Below are 21,491 nucleotides of genomic sequence, written 5' to 3'. Positions count from 1 at the left end.
ACCTAGGCTCCTGCGCGGTTTTAAAGAAGCATTTTTTTGCCATTTTCTATTTTTAACTTTAGAACTGTGTTCTACTCAATCCACAGCTTTATGTAGCTGTAGTTTAAGGAAAAAGTGAAAACAAGACACTACTTCAAAGTCGGGTCCTCTTCCAGCTTCCCAACACAAGAGCTCTGAAAGTTACACATGCCTGTGGAGCCCGTGTTGCATAAAACAACATTTTATACAACTGACTGGTAGTTCCTGGGACTCCTTAATTGCCTTTGTGACTACTTAGTTCCTGTGACTACTTATATTGCCTTTACAAAAAGAAAACAAGAACAGAACAGAACGAAATTCCTGAGTTCCAAATCAACTTGTCACACATCAGTATAAATCCAGTGTCCCGGCAGAGAAGATGCTTTCACTTTCATCTCACGCTAGAGCTTCAATCCTGATTCATTTCAGCTGAGACTCCACAGGCAACGGGAAAGATTGTGGCATTATGGGGTGACTTATACTGGTGACTTATGGGGCCTCCCTGGTGGTGCAAGGGCTTAAGTCGCAGCACTATGAAGCTATCCACAGCTACTGCAGCACAGCAAGAGTTCGCTTCACGCCCAGGGAGCAACCCACATGGAGCAGCAGACCTCGCCTGTCTCCCCGCTGCTCCCCTCAGCAGACCTCGCCTGTCTCCCCGCTGTCTCCCTGTTCTGCTCCCCACTCTGCCTCTGGTGAATTCCACCCCCCCCCCCGCTACCTCTGGCCTGTACCCCAGTTCTTGTATGCATAAATAAATAAATCTTAAAAAAATGTACAATAGTCATTTATACTTTTGTGGTGGTTCCACCGTGGCCTTACTTCTGGATAAGCTTGCAAACCATACAGGGCCTGAAGCCTCATAACTTCACTGGTTGCTAGGATTCAAACTAGAAAAAGGAAGGAAAAAACCCTCCAGGAATAGCCAGAGGCATTGAAGTTTTCCTAAGAATGCCAACAATATTTAAACCTCATTTGTAAAGAGGGGATTCTTTTTGGAAAGAATGTTTCCCGCGGAGTGAATGTGTGCCAGCCGTCAGTGAAAGACGGTCGCTAATATGCTGCAGACACCTTTCCAATCTGTGTCCTTCGTACATCCGTGTCTCCTTGTTTTCACATGGGGAATTTGAACCCAGCAATTATTACAACAGCTGTTATAGTCTAAACCCCAAAATATTTTAGCAATTTAGAAATTGACTTGGGTACAAACTTAATAAAATTTACATCCTACAAACATTCCCACCTAGGTTGCGGGGACACTTCACCCTTCTGCACTGGTCTCGGATTTCTCAGGTGAACTCTGAGTTTTGGAGACGGCGTGGACTGTCCGCCTCCACTTCAGTGTCAGTTTTCTAAATGTCGCGCTGCAGAGGACCGCTGGCTGGGTGTGGCCGCTGCTGGTGACCTGCGGCCCCGCCCGAGAGCCCCGCTGGGGGTCTGGAGTGGAGTTCATCCTGGCAGGAACCTGGTCTCTTCCGGCTCCAGGGCAGAGGCGCCTCGCTGGGCAGAACATGGTGCTCCCGAAGTCAGGGCAGTGAGAATATATCCCCGTGACGGGCTGCTCTGGATGGGGAGCAGGAGGAGGACCCGGTCCAGGAAGGGCTGAGTGTTGAAAAATGGGGGGCTTTTTTGGATTCATCTTTGGGCCTTGAGGAACACAGGGGTCTGGGCAGCCCACTGGGTCAGAACATGCACTGCGAGGGGATCCCCAGGAGACATTGAGGTCGGTCACTGCTGTCCCCTGAGCACTGTGAGGAGAGCCATCTGCGTAAACGAGGTCAACATGCAGGGCCTGGCCCTGCAGCGCTCAATGATGCCCCCTGGGAAGGTGCCCCGTTTGAGACCAGTTACATCTTTGCACATGACGTAGATAAACTCCCCCCAGAGGAGAGTGACCACCAGCTGTCTCCTATACAGGCCACAAATAATGAATGCCCGCATCAGGGTGTCACTGCCGTAAGCCACGGGGCCCCTGATGTTGGGCGAGACACTGGCAGGGCTGCTCTAGCATGCTTCCCTCCAGGAGGCAGAGTTTTTAAGTTTTTGTTGTTTCTAAGGGTTACTTGCTGAGCTTTGTCTTAAAAAAAAAATCACAAAGAGTGACTGACAGTATAGGTAGGTTTTGGAGCTTTGAAGAACTACCGAGCCTACTGAAAAATTAGATTTATGACAATTACCCACAGAAGATCAAGACTTAATATATGGGACAAAGTACACTGAGGAGGATTTGTATAATGCTTAATAACTTTTAAAAAATATTGGCTTTTAATGTTTTGATTTTTTATCTCTAGAAAGCTTGTCTTTACACTGGGCTGTGATCTTAGCTGTGGCAATTTGCATCTTTTTATGTACAAACTAGAACATTTGTTTTTCTCTTTTCTCATCTCAAAAAACGTGTAGGTAGGCAATATTTGTAATTCTCAAGACAACATGTCTATCTTTGCATAACCTCCATAGGGAATTTTATTTATTTCTCCTTAAACTAGAAAATTAAAAACACGTTTTGTTACAAGGCTTTGATTGAAATTCTTCTGGGAGTAGAATTTGAGCTGAGCTAAGAAGATCTGAGCCAAGCAGAGCCTGTCACCCTGCTTACCGGGTTCCAAAGGCCTCCATAGAAGGGGAGGAAGCTTGTCCCCATTGGCAGGGCTGGGAAAACCCTGGAAGCTTTGAGAAGTGGAAATCGCAGGTGCTGTCTGGTAAGACTGTGACCTTGATTCTGAAGCCCGCACGGACTGGGCGTTAAAAGCTCACTCCAGGCCCGAGAGAGTTTTCAACAAAGCCAACAACATTCTGCTTGATTATTCGGCCCTATGGGTTGACGCAAATGTAGGTAAAATGGTTTAAAATTAGATTTGGTTTACTATTTTACAGAACTGGAATGAGCTAGAGAAAACCTGTGTCTCAGTAACTTTTCATATTAGTCTCTGGTCCTCTTCGGTGAGGGCTGTACCCTACACGTCATCTTCTTGAGGAAGGAGAAAGTTATCCCTGTTATATTTTGGGCTACGATCTGTTGCACACCTCACTGCTGCCACACCGCCGCCAAGGCCGTGACAGCAGGCGGGGAACTGCGGCACCCGCCAGTGCAGGCTGTCCATAGTAGCCCCCCCTCCCAAGACAACCCCATTCAGCAGGAAGCAGCCAGAAGGTGCGGCACCCCTTGCTACCATGGAAACGGAAGGTCATGCCTGGTAGTGGAGATGGATGCAGTGGATCAGGTCAGGTCTCCCTGCCGGCCCCACCAGATAAGCACTCCTCTGTCTTGCATTTCCCAAGTTTGTCCTCTTGCCGTCTAAGGAGAAGGAAGGACGTCCCTAAGAGGACGACAGGGAGTTAAACAGCAGGTGTGGACAAGGCAAGCTGGTGCCCGCCCGAACCCCGTATGCCTGCATCAAAAGGATGTGCCAACCCTCGCCTGCCTCCCTCTTGTTTGACTCCTTTGTATACACACCCCTGCCCCCTGCCAAAGGGCAGGGCCGGGTCTTTTACACACGAGTCTGCTGCCCTCCTCAGTTTCTCCACAAATTAAACTACTTTCCTTCTCTTCAAACTCCTTTTATTGCCTGAGGGAAAACGGTTGGAGCCTGGATCTGATGGCTGGATGGTGGTTTCGGCTAATGAAACCCAAGTCCGGGGCCCACAGGGCGGCCGCGCAACGGGTTTTATAGATTCACTGAGTGAAATTCCACTTCGTCTTGTAGACACGCTCTCGGGAGGGTTGTTTCAGACTGCATGAAATCTGAGCCGACTCTGTGTCCCACCCCCATGCTTGCTCACCCTCAGAGGCACCAGCAAGGATGCTCGGCCGTGCTCTCCAAAGCTTGGCCGCGGGCTGGGTGGGCGTGGGGAGCAGGCCTGCGGTGTGGCCCTGAGGCTGTGCCCTGCGCTGCCAGAGAGCCCTGGCAGGTAACTGACTTGCTTCTCACTACCTGACTTTCTTTCACTGAAGATGGTGGTAACAACAGTAACAAATAATAATACTTGACCCCCTAGGGTGAGAAGACAGCGCATCTAAAGTACTTTGAAACCCTAAAGAAACGCCGTGGCGTGACTTGAGAAAGATGGCAGCTTTCCGATGTGCTGCACCTCCCCCTGCAGTGACCTTTAGGGCTAATGGCTTTCGCCACGGTCCCTAGGTCCGGCTGGGCAAGGAACCAGCGCACAGGGGAGTACAGCAAAGTTCCCTGAAAACACAGATAAGACAGGTGCTTATCAAAAGATAAGGACCACCAGGAACCACTACAAGAATGCTACTACAAAAACCTTATCTCGCCTTTCTAGAACTACAAACTTTATTCCCTTATTGTTTTGTAAACTTCCTTCTTTCTTCTATAAAGGTCATTGGTTGTTAATTAAAAAATCAAGGCTGACTCCAATGAAACATTACTAAACCCTGTAATAATTAAAATATAGTTTAGGTAAAAAAGTAGTTAGTAAAACAAAAAATGCGATTATATAGTTGAAAAACAAAACTAATGGTCTATCTACTCAGGAACGCGGCTGGGTCCAGATGTAAATCACTGCCCTGTCAGTGATAAGCTAAACCCATGAGCAAGCGGATTTCGTTGATATTCACTGTTCCTGTGCTTTTAGAAAACATATATGTACTGGTCACCCACTCAAAGAAAATTACACTCAGATTTACACTCTCTCTTGAAGTGTGTCTGTTTGTCATTTCTTTCGCCGACGCCCTGACCACCCTGCACGCTTCTCTCAACCCTGAGACGGCCTCATCGTCTCCTGCTGTGCTGGTCCGCGGCACCGATGCACCACAAATAGCCAGTGCCGTCTAAGACGACAAAGTCCCGAGGGCTCTGAAAACGGGTTAGTGTAGAATGGCGCCACACGAAGTCTACGAGGAAGTCCCCGGCTCTCGGGCTTGCTATTGCAAATAAGCAGAAATGAAACCTGACAGAACAGGCGCATTTATCAAGACTGCTTAGAGCTGCTTTGGGGAAGCGGCCAGATTGCCATCGAGAACAGTACCTTTGTCCTGAGTGGAGCAGCTCAAAGCCCTTGTTGATGTCCTTGAAAGGCAGGACGTGGGTGATCAGCGGGTCCAGATCAAACTTCTTGGCCAGGAAGTCAGTCACGAGCTTCGGGACATCATCTCTGCTCTGCCAGCCTGCACAGAGACGCTGCTCCTTAGCCTGTGTCTTGCGTTTGTTCCTCTTCCCCGCGATCCTGCCTTCCCCACACAGGCCTGTCCTCACCAGTGCGCACACCAGTGCGGTTCTCCTATCTTGGGCAAGAAAGGCAAAAACACCCAGAGACCTTCCTCCACGGAGCTGCCGCCTCTCTGCCCCCGGTAGAGAAAGAAAGGTCTCAGTGTGCGTCCCCAACGCTAGGGCACTCAGCGCCTGCGGCCAGCACAGTGAGGGTGCCCTGGCCTGACAGCACACAGGGCCACGCCACTGCTCCCTCCACCCCGGCGTGGCCTGGGAGCTGCCGGGTGGACAGACTCCTCCACAGGGACGCAGGACAGGGCATGAGCTGGGCCTCCTCAGCCTGCGCTGTGACAGGGAGGGCGGGGCATGCGGGAGTCTGCAAGTCCCGTCTGGATGCCGTGGCAGTGCCCGCGTGCCCCGCCAGGCAGCCCCCGTGCTGAGAACAGACCAGTCCCCACGGCCGAGCTCGGGAGCACGAGGAGCCTCACTTCAGCGAGGAGGCGACAAAAACCAGGCCAGTAAATGCAGAGGGTGATAGCCGGGCAGGAGCACCGGGAGCAAGTGAGCAGCGTCAGGCCCAGGCCCAGGGCAGCAGGGCTGGCAGGGGTCCTGGCTACACGGCGAGGACAGCCTGCCTGGGAAGTAACACCTGAGCCCAGACACAGGGAAGCGACTCATCCGGAACCCCAGGGAGAGAATGTTGCGGGGAGGGCGCGGGCAGCAGGGGTGCGGGCGGCCCACGCGGGGAGGGTGGAGTCGTGGCTGCGGGGCGGGGCCGACCACGGAGGCCTTTTGGCCACTGCACGTTTGGGGTTATTCTGACTGAGAAAGGAGCCACAGGCCTGCTTTGGCTGCGTCCGAGGGGCTGCACCAGCTGCTCTGTGGGGACGTCCGAGGACAAAGAAGGGGGTGGTGGGACAGGCGGTCAGGCGGGCCCGGACCCTCGTCAGAGCACCCAGAGCATGTGCCGAGATGGCCACTGGGGCGAAAGACCGGGAGCGAGCTGGGGGCGAGCGAGGATGGGGACGGCCCTGCCGGCCCCACAGCCGCCTGGAAGGAAGACCTTGGGGGAGGCGGGGGCCCGCGGCTCCCCTTCCTGGCAGGGCCGGGCGCTGAAGCCCCTGCCCACCGCCCGTGCTCCTCACCTGCAAACACGCGCCCCTTCCAGGTGCGGCCGGTGAAGAGCAGCATGGGGTCGCAGGTGAGTTTCTGCAGGGCGGGCGGGACGCCCACCCTCACGCTGGTCCCGAAGCTCATGTGGCAGGAGGCCAGCGCGTCCACCTGGGGGCAGGAAGCAGACACCGAGCTGTCCCGTCTCCTCACGACTCCGGGATTCAGAGCACCGCGTGCCCTCACAGCTCCACCGGCTGCTCCAGTTCCCACATCGGAAAGGCAAGTCAGCCCACAAGCTGCTTGCTCTTGCCTTACAAACTCCCAGCAGGATCTCAGGCCGTCGCTAAAGCCACGTGCGTCCGCCCTGGAGCGGGAGGTGGGAGTTGCCACGCTCCCGCCCATGGACAGCCACGGCCATGGCCCGCTCCGTGGAGAAATCCTGTGGTATTTTCAAGCCAGTACTGTCTGAGCAGAACTAAATTGAGTTCCCCGAACTAAAGCAATTAAACCGGTTTAGTAAGTTTAGTAAGAAAATGCAGTAGTACAGGGCCTCCCCGGTGGCGCAGCGGTTGAGCGCTGGGTTGCAAAGCTGCTGCAGCCTCTGCAGCGCCGGTTCAATCCCCGGCCACCGGGCAAGGGATCCCGCATGGCGCGCAGACCTCTCCTGCCGCCCGCTGCTCCCCTCAGCAGTGTCCTTCGGTCCTTCTGCCTGCTCTGCTCCCCACTCTGGCTCTGGTGAATCCTCTCACCCTCCTGCGCGTCTGACTGTACCCAGTGCTTGTATAAATAATAAATAAATAAATAAATAAATAAAATCTTAAAAAAAAAAAAAGAAAGAAAGAAAATGCAGTAGTACAATGGTTGACAAAGGACTCCCATTTCTTGCGGGCGTCGCCGAGACTCAGTCCTGTTTCCTGACACCCCCCCCCCCAAATTTCTGGTGAGCTACTTTCGTCTTGGAATACTGCCCCGACTGTGGCCAGCAGTGATGCACTTTCCAGAGACCAGTGTCACCGACGTGCCGTCTGGAGAGCAAGAAACTGGCAGGGTGTGCGGGTCACACGCTGGCTCTGCAAAATGGGGCCTCCAGCACAACCCGCTGCTCTGGGGTGACTCTTGGGGGCACAGGGAGAGGGCTCGGTGACCATGGCTGGGAAGGGGTGCTCCCTGCTAACCCCACTCGGCAGCAGTGACCACACTGCCCAATGTGAGGAGGCGTGGCTCTTTCCGAGTGTCCTCACGGACGCCAGGCCGCGCCTCTGCTCTAGCTCAGCCCGTTCACAGCTCTGGAGAGAGGTGTCCGCTGGCCGCAGGGTGAAGACGCAGTCTGGAAGGTCCGAGGAGCTGGGTTAAGGGAATTCAGACAAAGGAACGCCCAGCCCAGGGCTACGGAGTAAAGAGTTGACAGAGTGGATCTGGGGACTAGACCCGTTACTCTGAAACAGCCCCTTCCCCGAGGCCCAGCCTGTCCCGCTCCTGGAGTCACTGTGCTCAGGGGCAAGAGACTGTGACCTCGGCCAGGAAAGCCAGCAGACAGGAGGGTCACACAGAGACTGCGGGGAGCTGGCCCCCGTCTGCCCCACTCGCATGGGGAGGGCAGCACGCTCCAGCCTGCCTGACAGGCGCTCCCACAGGAGGGGAGTAAGCCTGGCGCTGTCACAGGGCAGGGCGCCGTCACCCCCATATCGACCCTCACCATGGTCTCAAGACACCCGATGACCTCGAAGCTGTGGGTCACAGTGTTGCCTGTCATCTCCGCCAGCACCTCGCTCACGGGCTTGGCCGAGCCCCGGGGGCTGAGGCACTCAGTGGCCCCCACAGCCAGGGCCTTCTCAAACTTGCCTTTGTTGAGGTCGACCCCGATGATCCTGGCTGCGCCGGCCAACTTGCACCCCATGACGACCAAGAGGCCCAAGCCTCCCAGGCCGAAGACGGCACAGGTGGAGCCGGGGGTCACCTGCAGAGGGAAGGCCCTGTTAGTGCTGGCGGAGGGGCCGCACAGGGCCCCCAAGTCTCTCCGTGGTTGCAAACACAAGGTCGGAGGGACACTGTGCAGACACGAGAGCCGTACGGCGTTCCCAGGACGACGACAGAGCGCAGGGCAGGAAAACATCTGCGGACAGAGAGGAACAAAAGCTCTGTAGCGGTCCCATCACTCGGTCTCTGGTGGAGGCTCCGCCGCCTCTAGCCGCCCCCACCTGGCCCATCCCCCCGCAGGTGGACGAGCGCTCAGCCGGCTCCGGGAGGCCCTGCCCGTCTCTGGGGGTTTGCTCTGATGAGCATTTTCCCACGAACCAGATCTCATTTGCAGGCATGTTGTGTTGTCATTGAAGTTGGATGACATGGCTCGTGCGTGCTGGGGGACGCGCGCTGGAATCACCGTGGGTCCTGCCCCTGCCCCTGCTGCGGCCTGGGGGGAAGGCGCCTTCCCGCTGGGGGAGCCCCGGCCCTGCCCCACGCCTGGCAGCGACGCCACACAGGCCCAGCCCCACGTTTATTTTCTTTCTTTTTTCACGCGCAGGCTGTGGGACAGCAGGGCCTGCTTTCTGACCTCTTGGCTTTCGGGCCTTGTCCTCCTTTCTGGCAATTACGTGGAGAAGCAGCCTGTGCGCGAGTGTGTTTGTGTCTGAAACGTCCGCACGGGTGAGGGAGAGTCGCAGAGAACAGCAGGCGCCCGGGCCCTCTCCATGGCTCCTACACGCCGGCCACGGAGGCCCTCGGGTCACCCTGGATCTGAGGTCAGTGCTGTCGCCCTCCCAGGCGCCATGTGGCCACTGGTCACCGGCTCAGCAAATCCCTGATGGTCAGCTCTTTGCACCAGAAACAAAGCCGGAGCTCTGTGCCCTTCCTTCCGGTTTCGTTGCCAGCTTCACTGCTCAGATCTGAGAGGGAATGTTTTGTGGGGGGCTGAGTGTCAGGCACTGGACTTGGGTGCAGCTCAGGACCAAGCCCTGGTGTGGAGCCCCCTCACCAGATCTCAGACCCTTGAGGACATGGTGTGGCTCTCTAACCATCGAGGCCTCCCCCCTCCCGCCACCATCTCAGCCACTCTCTGGAAAGGGGCAGTTTATGGACCTCCCGTCGCCCTGCCTGAGTCAGTGGATCCAGTATCTGCTCACCTAGATGTTATTTTTACCCTAAAACTAAACAAGACAAACCAAAACAAAGCAAAAGCCATCTACGTCCCCCTCCCCGCAGTGCTCCTGATCTAAGCCGTGGGAGCAGGAGGCCCGGATGCGGAGTACATTATCCGTGGTTCCCTGTGGGGCTCTCTAGGAAGAACCCAGGCTTCCCTGCTCCCACGGTCTTCAGGCCCGGCGCTTAGGCGGCTCCTGGGGAATAATGTGAGGCCATGAGTGTGCTGTCTGAAGTGGGGGTCTGGAGGCCTGAGACCGGGGCCTGTGCCGGCGCCGACGCTCACGCTGCCATCCTCTGTGACACTGGGGCTCCGGGCAGAGGCCGCGCGTCTGGTGGTGGGGCCGCCACGCCTGTGGCTCCCCGCAGAGACCTGGGTGCGGGCGCGGCCTCCCTGCGCCTTCCTCATGTGTCATCTCGCACTGTGGTTGGCGAGGGGGAGCCGTCCCCGTGGTGCCGGGGGGCACACCCGGAAGCCGAGGCTGGTCTCTCAGGCTTCACCCCGCGGGCCGCTTTCTGTGCTGGCTTTAGTCTGCGTCCTTGTTCTGGTATAAACCACCACGACCACAGTAATTCTCCTGATTTCTATGACTGCTGCCAGCATCGCTGAGTCCAAGGGGGGGCGGCGGCCCGGACACATTCTCACATTGATTTGCCTTAAAATAGAGCCCCCGGGAAAAAGACCTGAGTGGAGGATGCCGTGGTCAGCAGGGAGCCCTCCCGGAACCAGCAAGGGCCGACACGTCCAGTACAGTGAAGAACATGAACATAAACCACATCTACTGTCTCTTCTTTCCCTTCTGTCTTGATAGAATATTCTTCGTGGGAAGTCTCAGGGAGACCCTGGGAAGGAACGCTTCATCTCAAGATTCTCCAGAGCCCCCCAGAAGCCTCTAGAAGCCTGGGTGAGTGTGCCGGTGTCACACGTGCACGGCTCAGGCTGCGCCTGGCCCCACCGCTGAGAGAAGTTCATCTCAACGCCCAGATGCCTATTTTTCACAAACACCCCCCACTTTTATCCTGCCACATATTTAGATCTTCTCTCCCTCTAGTCACTCATACATTTCCGCTTTCCCTACTGCCATTTATGAGGCCATGGCCCCCCACTCCTGGCTGAGCACCGCCAAGAGCAAGGAGCGTGTGTGCAGACCTCCCGGAGCGCACGGCTGCTGAAGACTGAAGACGCACTGATGGCCGGAGGCCCCGACACGCTGCCAAAGAACAGTCACGCCCCGCAAGCTACCGTATCAGCCTCAGTCTTTGCGAGAGAAAAAAAGATTCATTTCAGAGGCAAATTCAAATGTTGACAATTACACCTGAAGGAAAGGTGGAGGAAATAAAAGTTAAACCTAGAAATTTTATTTCTACTTATTTAAAAACAACATTTCCACTCCGAATTAAAAGATTTTCCTCCAGCTGCTTTGGCATCAAGTAGAAGGAGCCACTCTATGTTTTCAAAAACACTGTTGACTTCACAGATCCTCAGGAATCCAAGAAAATCATTTAAGAAGACAATGTAGGCGCCTGCCCGGGCCATCCACCTCGCCCCTTACCTTGCCAACTTTGACGGCAGCTCCGCAGCCCGTGGAAAACGCACAGCCAAGTAGACAGACCTTCTCGGGAGGCGCCGCAGCGTCGATCTTGGCCACGGATGCCTCATCCACCACGGTGTTCTCGGTGAAAGTGCTCGTGCTCACGAAGTGGCGCACGGCCTGGCCCCTGCACGTGAACCTGCTGGTACCGTCGGCCAGCACCCCACGGCCCGTGAGGCTGGGGACACAGCAGAGGCGCGTGTTAACCCAACTCAGAGTCAACCCAGGGACAGCTGAAGGGCAGGGGCGGGCAGGTGACGGGACCTACTCGCACCTGACGCTCGGGTTGCCCTCGGGTGGCGGCAGGCGCTGCATTCTCGGCACTGAGGCAGGAAGAGAGGGATGACTTGTCGCCTGGAGGGGTGTGACAGGATGGAACGTTACATGATGAAGCAACAGGCATATGAAAAAATGTTCACTGTCACTTGTCATCAGGGAAATGCAGATCAAAACCACAACGAGAGACCACCTTACACCAGCGAGAATGGCACGTATTTAAAAAAAAAACCACACAGGAAAACAGGAAACAACAAATGCTGGCGAGGATGTGGAGGAAAAGGAACCCTCTTACGCTGCTGGTGGGAGTGCAAACTGGTGCAACCTCTATGGAGAGCTGTGTGGGGGTCCCTCAGACTACTAGAAATGGAGCTTCCATATGACCCAACAATTCCACTCCTAGGGATCTACCCAAAGGACACGAATACACTAATTCAAAAGGACACCTGCACCCTTACGTTTATTGCAGCACCATTTATAATAGGTAAAACCTGGAAACAATGCAAGCGCCCCAAAATAGAGGACTGGATCAAGAAGATGTGGCAGACATATACCACGGAACATTACTCAGCAATCAGAAAGGAGAAACTCATGCCATTCGCAGCAACACGGATGGAGCTAGAAGGAATTACGCTCGGTGAAATAAATCAGAAGGCAAAAGAAAAATATGGATGGTTTCACTTATAGGAGGAATACAGGGGACCCAAATAAGGGACCAGGAAAAGAATAATTATAATAAAGTAAAAACCAAAATGAACAGGCAACTATTAATCAGAGACACTGCAGGGGAGGGGGAGGGAGAGGATCAAAACCGAGGCGGGAGTGATGGTGCCGGGGCCGTGGGGGTGGGAATTCGACGGGGCCTACACCTGAGAGGAGAAAGCACACACTGCACAAAAAGGCGTAACGAAGTAAAATATATATATAAAATAAAATAAAATAAAATTTTGAAAACGTGATGAAGTGAGGGTGGGCGGAGCCCGTCACAGCAAGTAGCCTCAGAGGTGTTCTGGCTATCAGCACCGAAGTGTTGCTCACTGCAGCCTGAGGTTTTGAAAAATCAAACTTGACTTTGCACAACCCATTGTCCTTGTATCCTTCTGTCCTACATTGTGTGAGGCCCCCTCCAGTCTCTGGTCACACTGTCCAGACAGAGAATCCTGTCCCACCTGTCCGACCTGTCAGACCTGTGCCTGGCACCACCCACCTGGCTTCACTGTGGTGACCCCTTCACCAGTATCCTCCACGACCCCTGCCGCCTCGTGTCCCAAGATCACTGGAAACTTGGACACCGCTGCTCCTCGGATCACGTGGTCATCTGTGCAGCAGATTCCTGTGGCCAAAATCTGTGTTCAAAGACAAAACCAGTGAGAACTGGGACACGGAAGATAAACGGGGGACGCCAGCAAACTGCCCGAAGAAGAAAGTGGCCATAAAAGAGGACTAGAAGGGAGGGAAGCGCAGAACCCTGCTCCCCTCCCCCGCCCACAGAGGCGGCACTCTCCGACCGGCAGAGAGGAGGAAAACAACAAACCAAAACGACCAACAAGAACAAACGACGCAGCAAGCAGGACTGTGAGTGGAAAGGAACTATTGCAGCCACCACACCCCGTGAACGGGAGCTGAGGCGAACCCTGCAGGATTCGCCGCGGCGGTGAGTGAACGGCTCTGGGCACCATTAGAGAAGAACAAAGACCCCGGGAGACGAGCACACAGCCCGGGCTGCCGGTAAGCCTGCGCGGAAAAGCGGCGCGCTCGGCGCGCTTGAAAAGAAAACGCGGACCGGGATCTCAGCGGCCCAGGTCCCCGCGCCTGCGACCTAGGCTTGCGGGGAGACGCGCGGAGGTCCTCACTGAGGTGAAGGTCCCTCCCTGAGTAAGCAGGAACCAGGCACCCAGGCACGGGAGCGGGGTGCAAAAGGCGCCATTCCTGCGCCGCTGAACTGGGCTACAGCCCGCGTCCTGGACCTGAGGGCTTTGAACTGAGACCCGGGGCACGAAAATTCGGGGCGTGGGTTCTCCACGACGGTGGGGCACAAGGCAGACACAGCACCCCAAAGCTGTTGAGGTTTACCCTACCATTCCCACTCTGTTCCCTGTCCCACGGGGTGGGGGGGGCGAAAAACAGCCCCCCAAGGACAATAGGAGAGATCTCTGGCGCCACCTAGCGACCAGGAAAAAAAAGTCACTAACACCCCATAGAACAGGAAATTTCTTAAGACTGCTTGAAAAGGGCAGAAGGCCTCTGGAGGACCCAGTGGCCAGCCAGGAAGTTAGCCCACCCCACGCCAGGCCCCTTCCGACCAGCAGTCTGAGCCCACAGAGGGAGCAGGCACCCACGTCCGGGGCAGACCGGGGGCGCAGAAGAGTGTGCCTGAAACCGGAGGCGCAGGGACTGCATCCCGCTTCGCCATTTTAGAACAGGGACATTTCTTCAGTAAAAACTGCCTAAAACCAGCAGAAAGCTCCCCCAGAAGACAGAGATGGCTCCTGGAAGAGCCAGAGGGGAGCGGAGAAGTTCACCCAAGATGCCAGTCAGTCCGAGCAACACAGTGTCCCAATGCATACGACAAATTAGAAAACATACAGTAGGGAGTAGAAGAACCACACGCAACCTAACAACTCCTCAGGAAAGAAGCACACCACAAAAAGAAAACCACTCCCCAGATTGCAACGACAGCAACTTGGAAGAACTTCTGAGCCTTCCAGAAAGAGAATTTAAAATTGCCATGATTAAAAAAGTGATAGATCAGAAGAAGGAAATAGAGTCCCTAAAGAGGGAAGTAAAAGAAATGCAGGAGATCAAAGATTAATGGAGGAACTAAAGAACTCTGGAAAAGCAATGAAAGCAGAATAGATGAAATGGAAGAATGAATAAGTACTCTTGAAGACACAAAAATAAAAAGAACCAAAACAGAAAGGAAAGAAGTACGAAGGAAAAAGAATGAAGAAAGACTTCGGGAACTATCTGACTCCATGAGGAAAGGAAATATAAGAGTTATAGGCATTCCAGAAGGAGAGGAGAGAGATGTAGGAACAGAGAAAATATTCCAGGAGATAATTGAAGAGAACTTCCCAAATGCGAAGAATGAGCTGAAAATTGATATACAAGAAGCAAGAAGAACACCAAACTTCCACGACGAAAGGAAAAAACACAGCAAGACACATAATAGTAAAGCTCCCAAGAATCCAGGACAAGGAAAAAATAATGAAGCTGACAAGAGGGAAGAAACAGATAACATTCAAAGGAAAACCAATCAGGCTGACATCAGACTTCTCTGAAGAAACACTACGGGCAAGGAGAGAGTGGAGGGACATAGTCAACAGACTCCAAGAAAACAGATGCCAACCAAGAATACTCTATCCCGCAAAGCTCTCTTTCCTCCATGAAGAAAGAATATGGACCTTCCCAGACAAAGAGAAACTCCGGAATTTCATTAAGACTAACCCCCACTCCAAAAAATACTACAAGGAATCCTAAAGCCAGAACCTCAGAGGGACGAATAACAACGAAAGAAGACCAAAAAAAAAAAAAAGTTATTAAAAGAATAAATAAATAAAATCAAAGGAAAGACAAACATAATGGCAAATACAGATGCTAACATATCAATATTAACTCTAAATGTAAATGGACTAAACTCTTCAATAAAAAGACACAGAGTTGCAGCCTGGATTAAGAAACAAAACCCAACCTTTTGCTGTCTCCAGGAAACACATTTAGCTACAAAAGATAAAAATAGTCTCAAAGTCAAAGGATGGAAAACAATCCTACAAGCAAATGGGCCAAAAAAGAAAGCAGGAACAGCTATACTTATATCAGATAAAACAGACTTCAAACTCAAAAAAATAAAAAGAGACCCCAATGGTCACTACATTATGATTAAGGGGACAATACTTCAAGAAGAAATAACACTCATTAACATATACTCACCAAACGAAGGAGCACCAAAATATATCAGACAACTGTTGTCCTCTCTGAAAACAGACATCAGAGAAAACACATACGTAGTGGGAGACTTCAACACACCACTATCAACAATGGATAGATCAACAAGACAAAAAATAAGTAAAGAAACTAAAGCTCTAAATAAGGACCTAGAGCATTTGGGCTTAACAGACATCTATAGAACACTAAACCCAAAAAAAACGGAGTACACATTTTTCTCAAGCGCACATGGATCATTCTCCAGGATCGATCACATACTGGGGCACAAGACAAACATCAACAGATACACCAAGATTGAAATCATACCAACCATCTTTTCTGACCACGAAGGCATCAAACTAGAAATAAATCATAAAAAGAAGGCAAGGAACTATCCTACCTCATGGAGATTAAAAACCACACTACTGGAAGACCACTGGACTAACGAGGAGATCAAAGAAGAAATTAAAAAATTCTTTGAATTGAATGACAAGGAGGACACCAATATCCTAAATGTATGGGATGCAGCAAAAGCAGTAATAAGAGGAAAATATATAGCAATAGAAGCTCACATCAAAAAACAAGGAAGAACTCAAAGAAACAACCTAATCTCGAAGCTCAAAGATCTAGAAAAAGAACAACAAAAAAACCCCAAAACCAGTAGAAGAAAAGAAATAATAAAAACCAAAGCAGAAATAAATGAAATTGAAACTAAAAAAACAATCCAAAAGATCAATGAAACCAAGAGCTGGTTCTTTGAAAAAATAAATAAAATAGACAAACCCCTAGCCAGGCTCACAAAGGTAAAAAGGGAGAAAGCACAAATAAACAGGATCATAAATGAAAGAGGAGAAATCACAATGGACACAGCAGAAATCAAAAGAATAATCAGTAACTACTATGAACAGTTATATGGAAACAAGTTCAACAATCTAGAGGAGATGGACAAATTCCTACAACTCTACAATCACCCAAAGCTAGATAAAGAAGAAATAGAACACCTAAACAGACCAATTACAAGCAGCGAAATTGAAATGGTAATCAAAAACCTCCCCAAAAACAAAAGCCCAGGACCTGATGGATTTACAAATGAATTCTACCAAACATTCAGAGACGAATTAGTGCCTATCCTTCACAAACTCTTCCAAAAAATTGAGAAGGAAGGGACAATACCAAACACGTTCTATGAAGCCAATATTACACTAATACCAAAACCGAATAAGGACAACACAAAAAAGGAAAACTATAGGCCAATCTCCCTAATGAACACTGATGCAAAAATCCTCAATAAAATTTTAGCTATCAGAATCCAACAATGTATCCATAAGATAATTCACCACGACCAAGTTGGATTCATTCCAGGGGCACAAGGATGGTTTAACATCCGAAAATCAATCAACGTTATCCAACACATCAACAAAAAGAAATATAAAAACCATATGATAATATCAATAGATGCCGAGAAAGCTTTCGACAAAGTGCAACACCCATTCATGATAAAAGCCCTTGAAATTTTTGGGATACAAGGAACATACCTCAACATCATAAAGGCCATCTATGACAAGCCAACAGCCAGTATCATTCTGAATGGTGAAAAGCTGAAAGCAATTCCATTAAGATCTGGAACAAGACAAGGATGCCCACTCTCACCACTGCTTTTCAATATAATACTGGAAGTCCTAGCCAGAGCAATAAGACAAGAGAAAGACATCCAAGGAATCCACATAGGAAAGAAGAAGTCAAACTATCACTATTTGCAGATGATATGATAATATACATAGAGAACCCCAAAATCTCCACAGAAAAACTAATTCAACTCATCAATCATTCAGTAAAGTGGCAGGATACAAAATCAACACGCAAAAGTCAGTAGCCTTCCTATACACAAACAATAAATCTGAAGAAGAAGAAATCAAAAAAACCATCCCTTTTATTATCGAAACAAAAAAAATCAAATATCTGGGAATAAATCTAACAAAAGAGGTAAAGGACCTATACAAAGAAAACTATAAAACACTGTTAAAAGAAATAGAAGACGACACAAAGAAATGGAAAGACATCCCCTGCTCATGGATTGGAAGAATAAACATTATTAAAATGGCCATCCTACCAAAAGCAATATACAGATTCAATGCTATTCCAATCAAAATCTCAATGGCATTCTTCAAAGAAATAGAACAATTATTGATGAAATTCATATGGAATCACCAAAAACCCCGAATAGCCAAAGCTCTCCTGAAAAAAAAAGAAGGAAATGGAGGCATCACACTCCCAGACTTCAAACTATACTACAAAGCCATAATCATCAAAACTGCATGGTATTGGAACAAGAACAGACATACAGACCAATGGAATCGAATAGAAAATCCAGAAATAAACCCACAGATTTATGGTCAACTAATCTTTGACAAAGGAGCAAAGACTATGCATTGGAGCAAAGAAAGTTTGTTCAATAAATGGTGCTGGGAAAACTGGGTCGCTACATGCAAAAGAATGAAGCTTGACCACTACCTCACACCATACACAAAAATCAACTCAAAATGGATTAAAGAACTAGACATAAGACCTGAAACCATAAAATACATAGAAGGAAATATAGGCGAAACACTACGGGATTTGCACATCAAAGACATCTTTACAGACACATCACCCAAAGCAGTGATAGTGAAGGCAAAGATCAACAGCTGGGACTACATCAAATTAAAGAGCTTCTGCACAGCAAAAGAGACAATAACAAAAACAAAGAGAAACCCCACCCACTGGGAGAACATTTTTGCACCCAACACTAATGATAAAGGACTGATCACAAAAATCTGCAAAGAGCTGATGAGACTCAGCAACAACAAAGAAAATAATCCAGTCAAAAAATGGGCAGAAGAGCTAAAAAGAAACTTCTCTGAAGAGGAAATGCAAATGGCCAACAGACATATGAAAAAATGTTCAACATCACTTGTCATCAGGGAAATGCAAATCAAAACTACCATGAGATACCATCTCACACCAGTGAGAATGGCACATATTAAAAAAACTAGCAACAACAAATGTTGGCGAGGGTGCGGAGAAAAAGGAACTCTTCTGCACTGTTGGTGGGAGTGCAAACTGGTCCAACCACTGTGGAAAGCTGTATGGAGATTTCTGGACCTACTAAACATAGAGCTTCCATAGGATCCAGCAATTCCACTCCTAGGTATTTACCCAAAGGACACAGAAACATCAATTCCAAAGAGCACCTGCACCCCTATGTTTATAGCAGCACTGTTTACAATAGCTAAGCTTTGGAAACAGCCCAAATGCCCAAAAATAGATGACTGGATCAAGAAGATGTGGTCCATATACACCATGGAATATTACTCAGCATTCAAAAAAGATAAACACATGCAATTGCAGCAACATGGATGGCGCTGGAAGGATCATGCTCAGCGAAATAAGCCAAAAAGGAAAAGAAAAATACCGGATGGTCTCACTCATAGCAGGAATCTAGAAAACCTAAATAAGGGACCAGGAAAATGAATATAAGAAAGTGAAAATCAAAATCAACAAAAAACTATGAACCAGAGACACTTTTTGGGGGGTGGGGGGCGGGAGGGGAAGGATTGGGGTCAGAATGGGGCGTTTGCAATTGTATGGGGGAATATAAAAATAAAATTTATTATTAAAAAAAAAAAAAAAACAAAGACAAAACCATTGCACCACCCAGCAGGAAGGCTGCTGCACAGCTGGGAGGGCACTGAAATCACGGGTGAGGGGATTACAATAGCTTATTCAGCACAGTTGCCTCAAAATAGGGCGGACTCGGGTTCTGAGCCCTGCATCAGCCGCCTCTGCCTCAGGCTTTTCTGGAATCACTGGGCCCTTGCAGGGTCCCGGAGCCGTTGCTGCCACGGCCGGCACAGTGAGGCCTCCCAGGCCTCTCTGAGCAGGCGAGTGGAGCTCAGGGGCCCAGGGAAGGGCAAGGAGAGATGGGCAGCCACGCCTGGTTGGCAACCCGGTGTCCAAACCACCACTGTCCAAAGGATCAGGTTGCTCCCCAGGAGGCTGTCCAGGCACAAAAGCACACGAAGAGTAACATCAACACTGTCTGACTCCCAGAGGGCTTCCAGAGAAGCCATTAGTCACACGGACTGATTCTTTAAATAAAATAAAAAACAGTGTCAATAGGAATTCCAAATGAAAGTTTTCACACAACAGGTCAGCAGTGTGGATTTTTTTTTTTTTTTAAATAGAGGCATGTTTTATTTATTTATTTATTTGTTTGTTTGTTTGTTTTGTTTATACATGCACTGGGTACAGTCAGAAGCGCGGGAGGGTGAGAGAATTCACCGGAGCCAGAGCGGGGAGCAGAGCAGGCAGAAGGACCGAAGGACACCGCTGAGGGGAGCAGCGGGCGGCAGGAGAGGTCTGCGCACCATGTGGGACCCTCCTCCGGTGGCCGGGGAGCAGCCGGGGATCGAACTGGTGCTAAAGAGGCTGCGGGCAGCTTTGCAATCCAGCGCTCAACCGCTGCGCCACCGGGGAGGCCCAGCAGTGTGGATTTTTAACGGACAACGGTATCCTGACCTTCGTATCCAGCATGGCCAGAGGCCTGGCAGTAAAGAAGAACCAGTAAGAGACTCAACATCCAAACTTTGGGAGACATGTCCCTAGGGAGGACCCCAGCCTCGCGGCTGCAGGTGAGGTGGCTTCCCAGGCGCACGTCCCGCACGCTCTACCTTCATGCAGACTTCCTCGGCCTTCGGCGGGGCCACTTCTATGTCCTCGATGGAAAGGGGTTGCTGCTGCTCCCATAGCACAGCTGCTTTGCATTTACTCACCTAAGAAATCGGTGAGAGTTGGCACAGGTGCCCAGTACAGACTCCCCCAACAATGTGAATGCCTGCAGGAGTCAGGTCTGCGAGGCTAAGAGGGAGGGGAAGGGAGAAGGGTCAACAGGGGTGTAACGGATGGCGCTGGGGGGAAAATGTCCAAAGAGTCACGAGCATCCATTTATAAGAAAAGAAAAACGAGAAGAAAAATCACCGGCAGGCGAGCTCGCACTGGTCTCATAGTGGGATCTCACAATCTCGGCAGGTCTCACAGTCTCACTTGCCCAGGGGCATTTCCGTAATTCACAGGCCGTAGCCCTTCGTGATCACCTTGTGCCCCTGTGTGCTAGACAGGAACAGGCCGCCCGGAGGGACTCGGGCATCACGGCCTAGACTCCAGATGCCATCGTCCTCATTCTGGAAGCCGCAAGGCAGGCTGGCTGCAGAGCCAGCGCGGCCCCTGCGAGGCGAGACAGCCGCGTGCCCGCTGCCGGCAGGAGACCTGTGTTGACCCACCAGCAGGAGGAGAAAACGCCAGCACTAACACCAACTCTGTTTTTGGAAAACACACCCAACCTGCCGGCTCTTCTGGTTTGTAGATTTTGCAGCTTGTACTCTCCTCCACCAGCTGCCCCCCTGCACCCGCGTCTGTCTCCACCCGCGCCCCGGCGCTCACCCCGGGGTCCCCGCGCGCCCGCTCCACAGCATTCCTGCCCAGGAGACCCCCCAAGTAGCCCCGTACTCAAGCTCTGGGCATCGGCCCCCACCGCCGGCCGTGAGGAGAGGAGAGAACGTGCTCTCACCTCTCCGGCGGGGCCCATCCGTCCTCTCCTGGCTTCTGGCTTCTGGAAGGGGCTTTCCTGCCTGATAAGCGGCCTCTGCGCTTCCAGTAAATGGTCTGCGTCTCGGTCCAAAGCTCGTCCCTGAGGGACGTGACTCAGCTTCACGCTTGCCGGGCCAAGAGCCCCCCCGCAGATCGCGTTGCGATGAAGCAGCCGAGTAACTCGTCACATGAGGCGCAGACGCTCACAGCCAGCTGGTCCCGCCCGGGCCGCGCCGCAGGGCTCCGCGTCGGGTCAGCCGTCTCGGCCAGCCATAGCGGGGCTCTGCCCGCCTCCGCGCCGTCCTCGGAGGACCCTGTCGCCGCAGAGCAGTTAATGAAGCACCGAGGACGGCGGCGGGGAGGGCGCGCACATGACCTTGGAAGAGAAGGTGAAGGTCAGCAGCGGGACGGGAGACGAGGACGGCTAACTGCAGCCCGCAGGAGTCTGGTGGGTGGAAGATCAGGACGCGTGTTCCCGACAGGCAGCCAGGGCGCCGGGCCCACTGGGCCGGCACGGGCGTCGCCGGGGGCTGAGGGGCCTGCGCCAGGCGGGCCTGCACGCGGGCGGCCAAAGGCCAGAGGGCTCCGGAGCGCGGGCAGGCGCCTCTGCAGAAGCGGAACTTCACACCGTTTTCGA

General features: G+C 51.6%; 1 protein-coding gene across 1 annotated transcript; it reads right to left on the bottom strand.

Moving 5' to 3' along the window:
* Nucleotides 1-2,874: 2,874 nt before the first annotated feature.
* On the bottom strand, nt 2,875-20,958 carry ADH7 (alcohol dehydrogenase 7 (class IV), mu or sigma polypeptide). Its single transcript, XM_054694621.1, has 9 exons — nt 20,835-20,958; nt 19,939-20,040; nt 12,509-12,651; nt 11,261-11,383; nt 10,991-11,207; nt 7,999-8,259; nt 6,335-6,470; nt 5,008-5,146; nt 2,875-3,335 (listed from the first exon to the last, which is right to left on the bottom strand). The coding sequence occupies exons 1-9, from the start codon at nt 20,850-20,852 to the stop codon at nt 3,314-3,316; spliced, it is 1,161 nt and encodes a 386-aa protein (XP_054550596.1). The 5' UTR covers nt 20,853-20,958; the 3' UTR covers nt 2,875-3,313.
* Nucleotides 20,959-21,491: the final 533 nt, after the last annotated feature.

The sequence above is a fragment of the Talpa occidentalis genome, unplaced genomic scaffold, assembly GCF_014898055.3.
Source record: "Talpa occidentalis isolate TD23 unplaced genomic scaffold, MPIMG_talOcc4v2.1 talOcc4.13, whole genome shotgun sequence".
Classification (NCBI taxonomy): domain Eukaryota; kingdom Metazoa; phylum Chordata; class Mammalia; order Eulipotyphla; family Talpidae; genus Talpa; species Talpa occidentalis.
Note: the sequence above shows the minus strand (reverse complement) of the source record. Positions and strands in the feature narration are given on the sequence as shown.

What these genes read in the sequence shown, in the direction of transcription:
- ADH7 (XM_054694621.1), bottom strand. An exon ending in CCCGCCCCTGCCCTTCAGCT is followed by an intron (nt 11,208 to 11,260) that starts GTCCCTGGGTTG and finishes CTGTGTCCCCAG; the next exon opens with CCTCACGGGCCGTGGGGTGC. An exon ending in CTGCTCCACTCAGGACAAAG is followed by an intron (nt 3,336 to 5,007) that starts GTACTGTTCTCG and finishes TCGTCCTCTTAG; the next exon opens with GGACGTCCTTCCTTCTCCTT.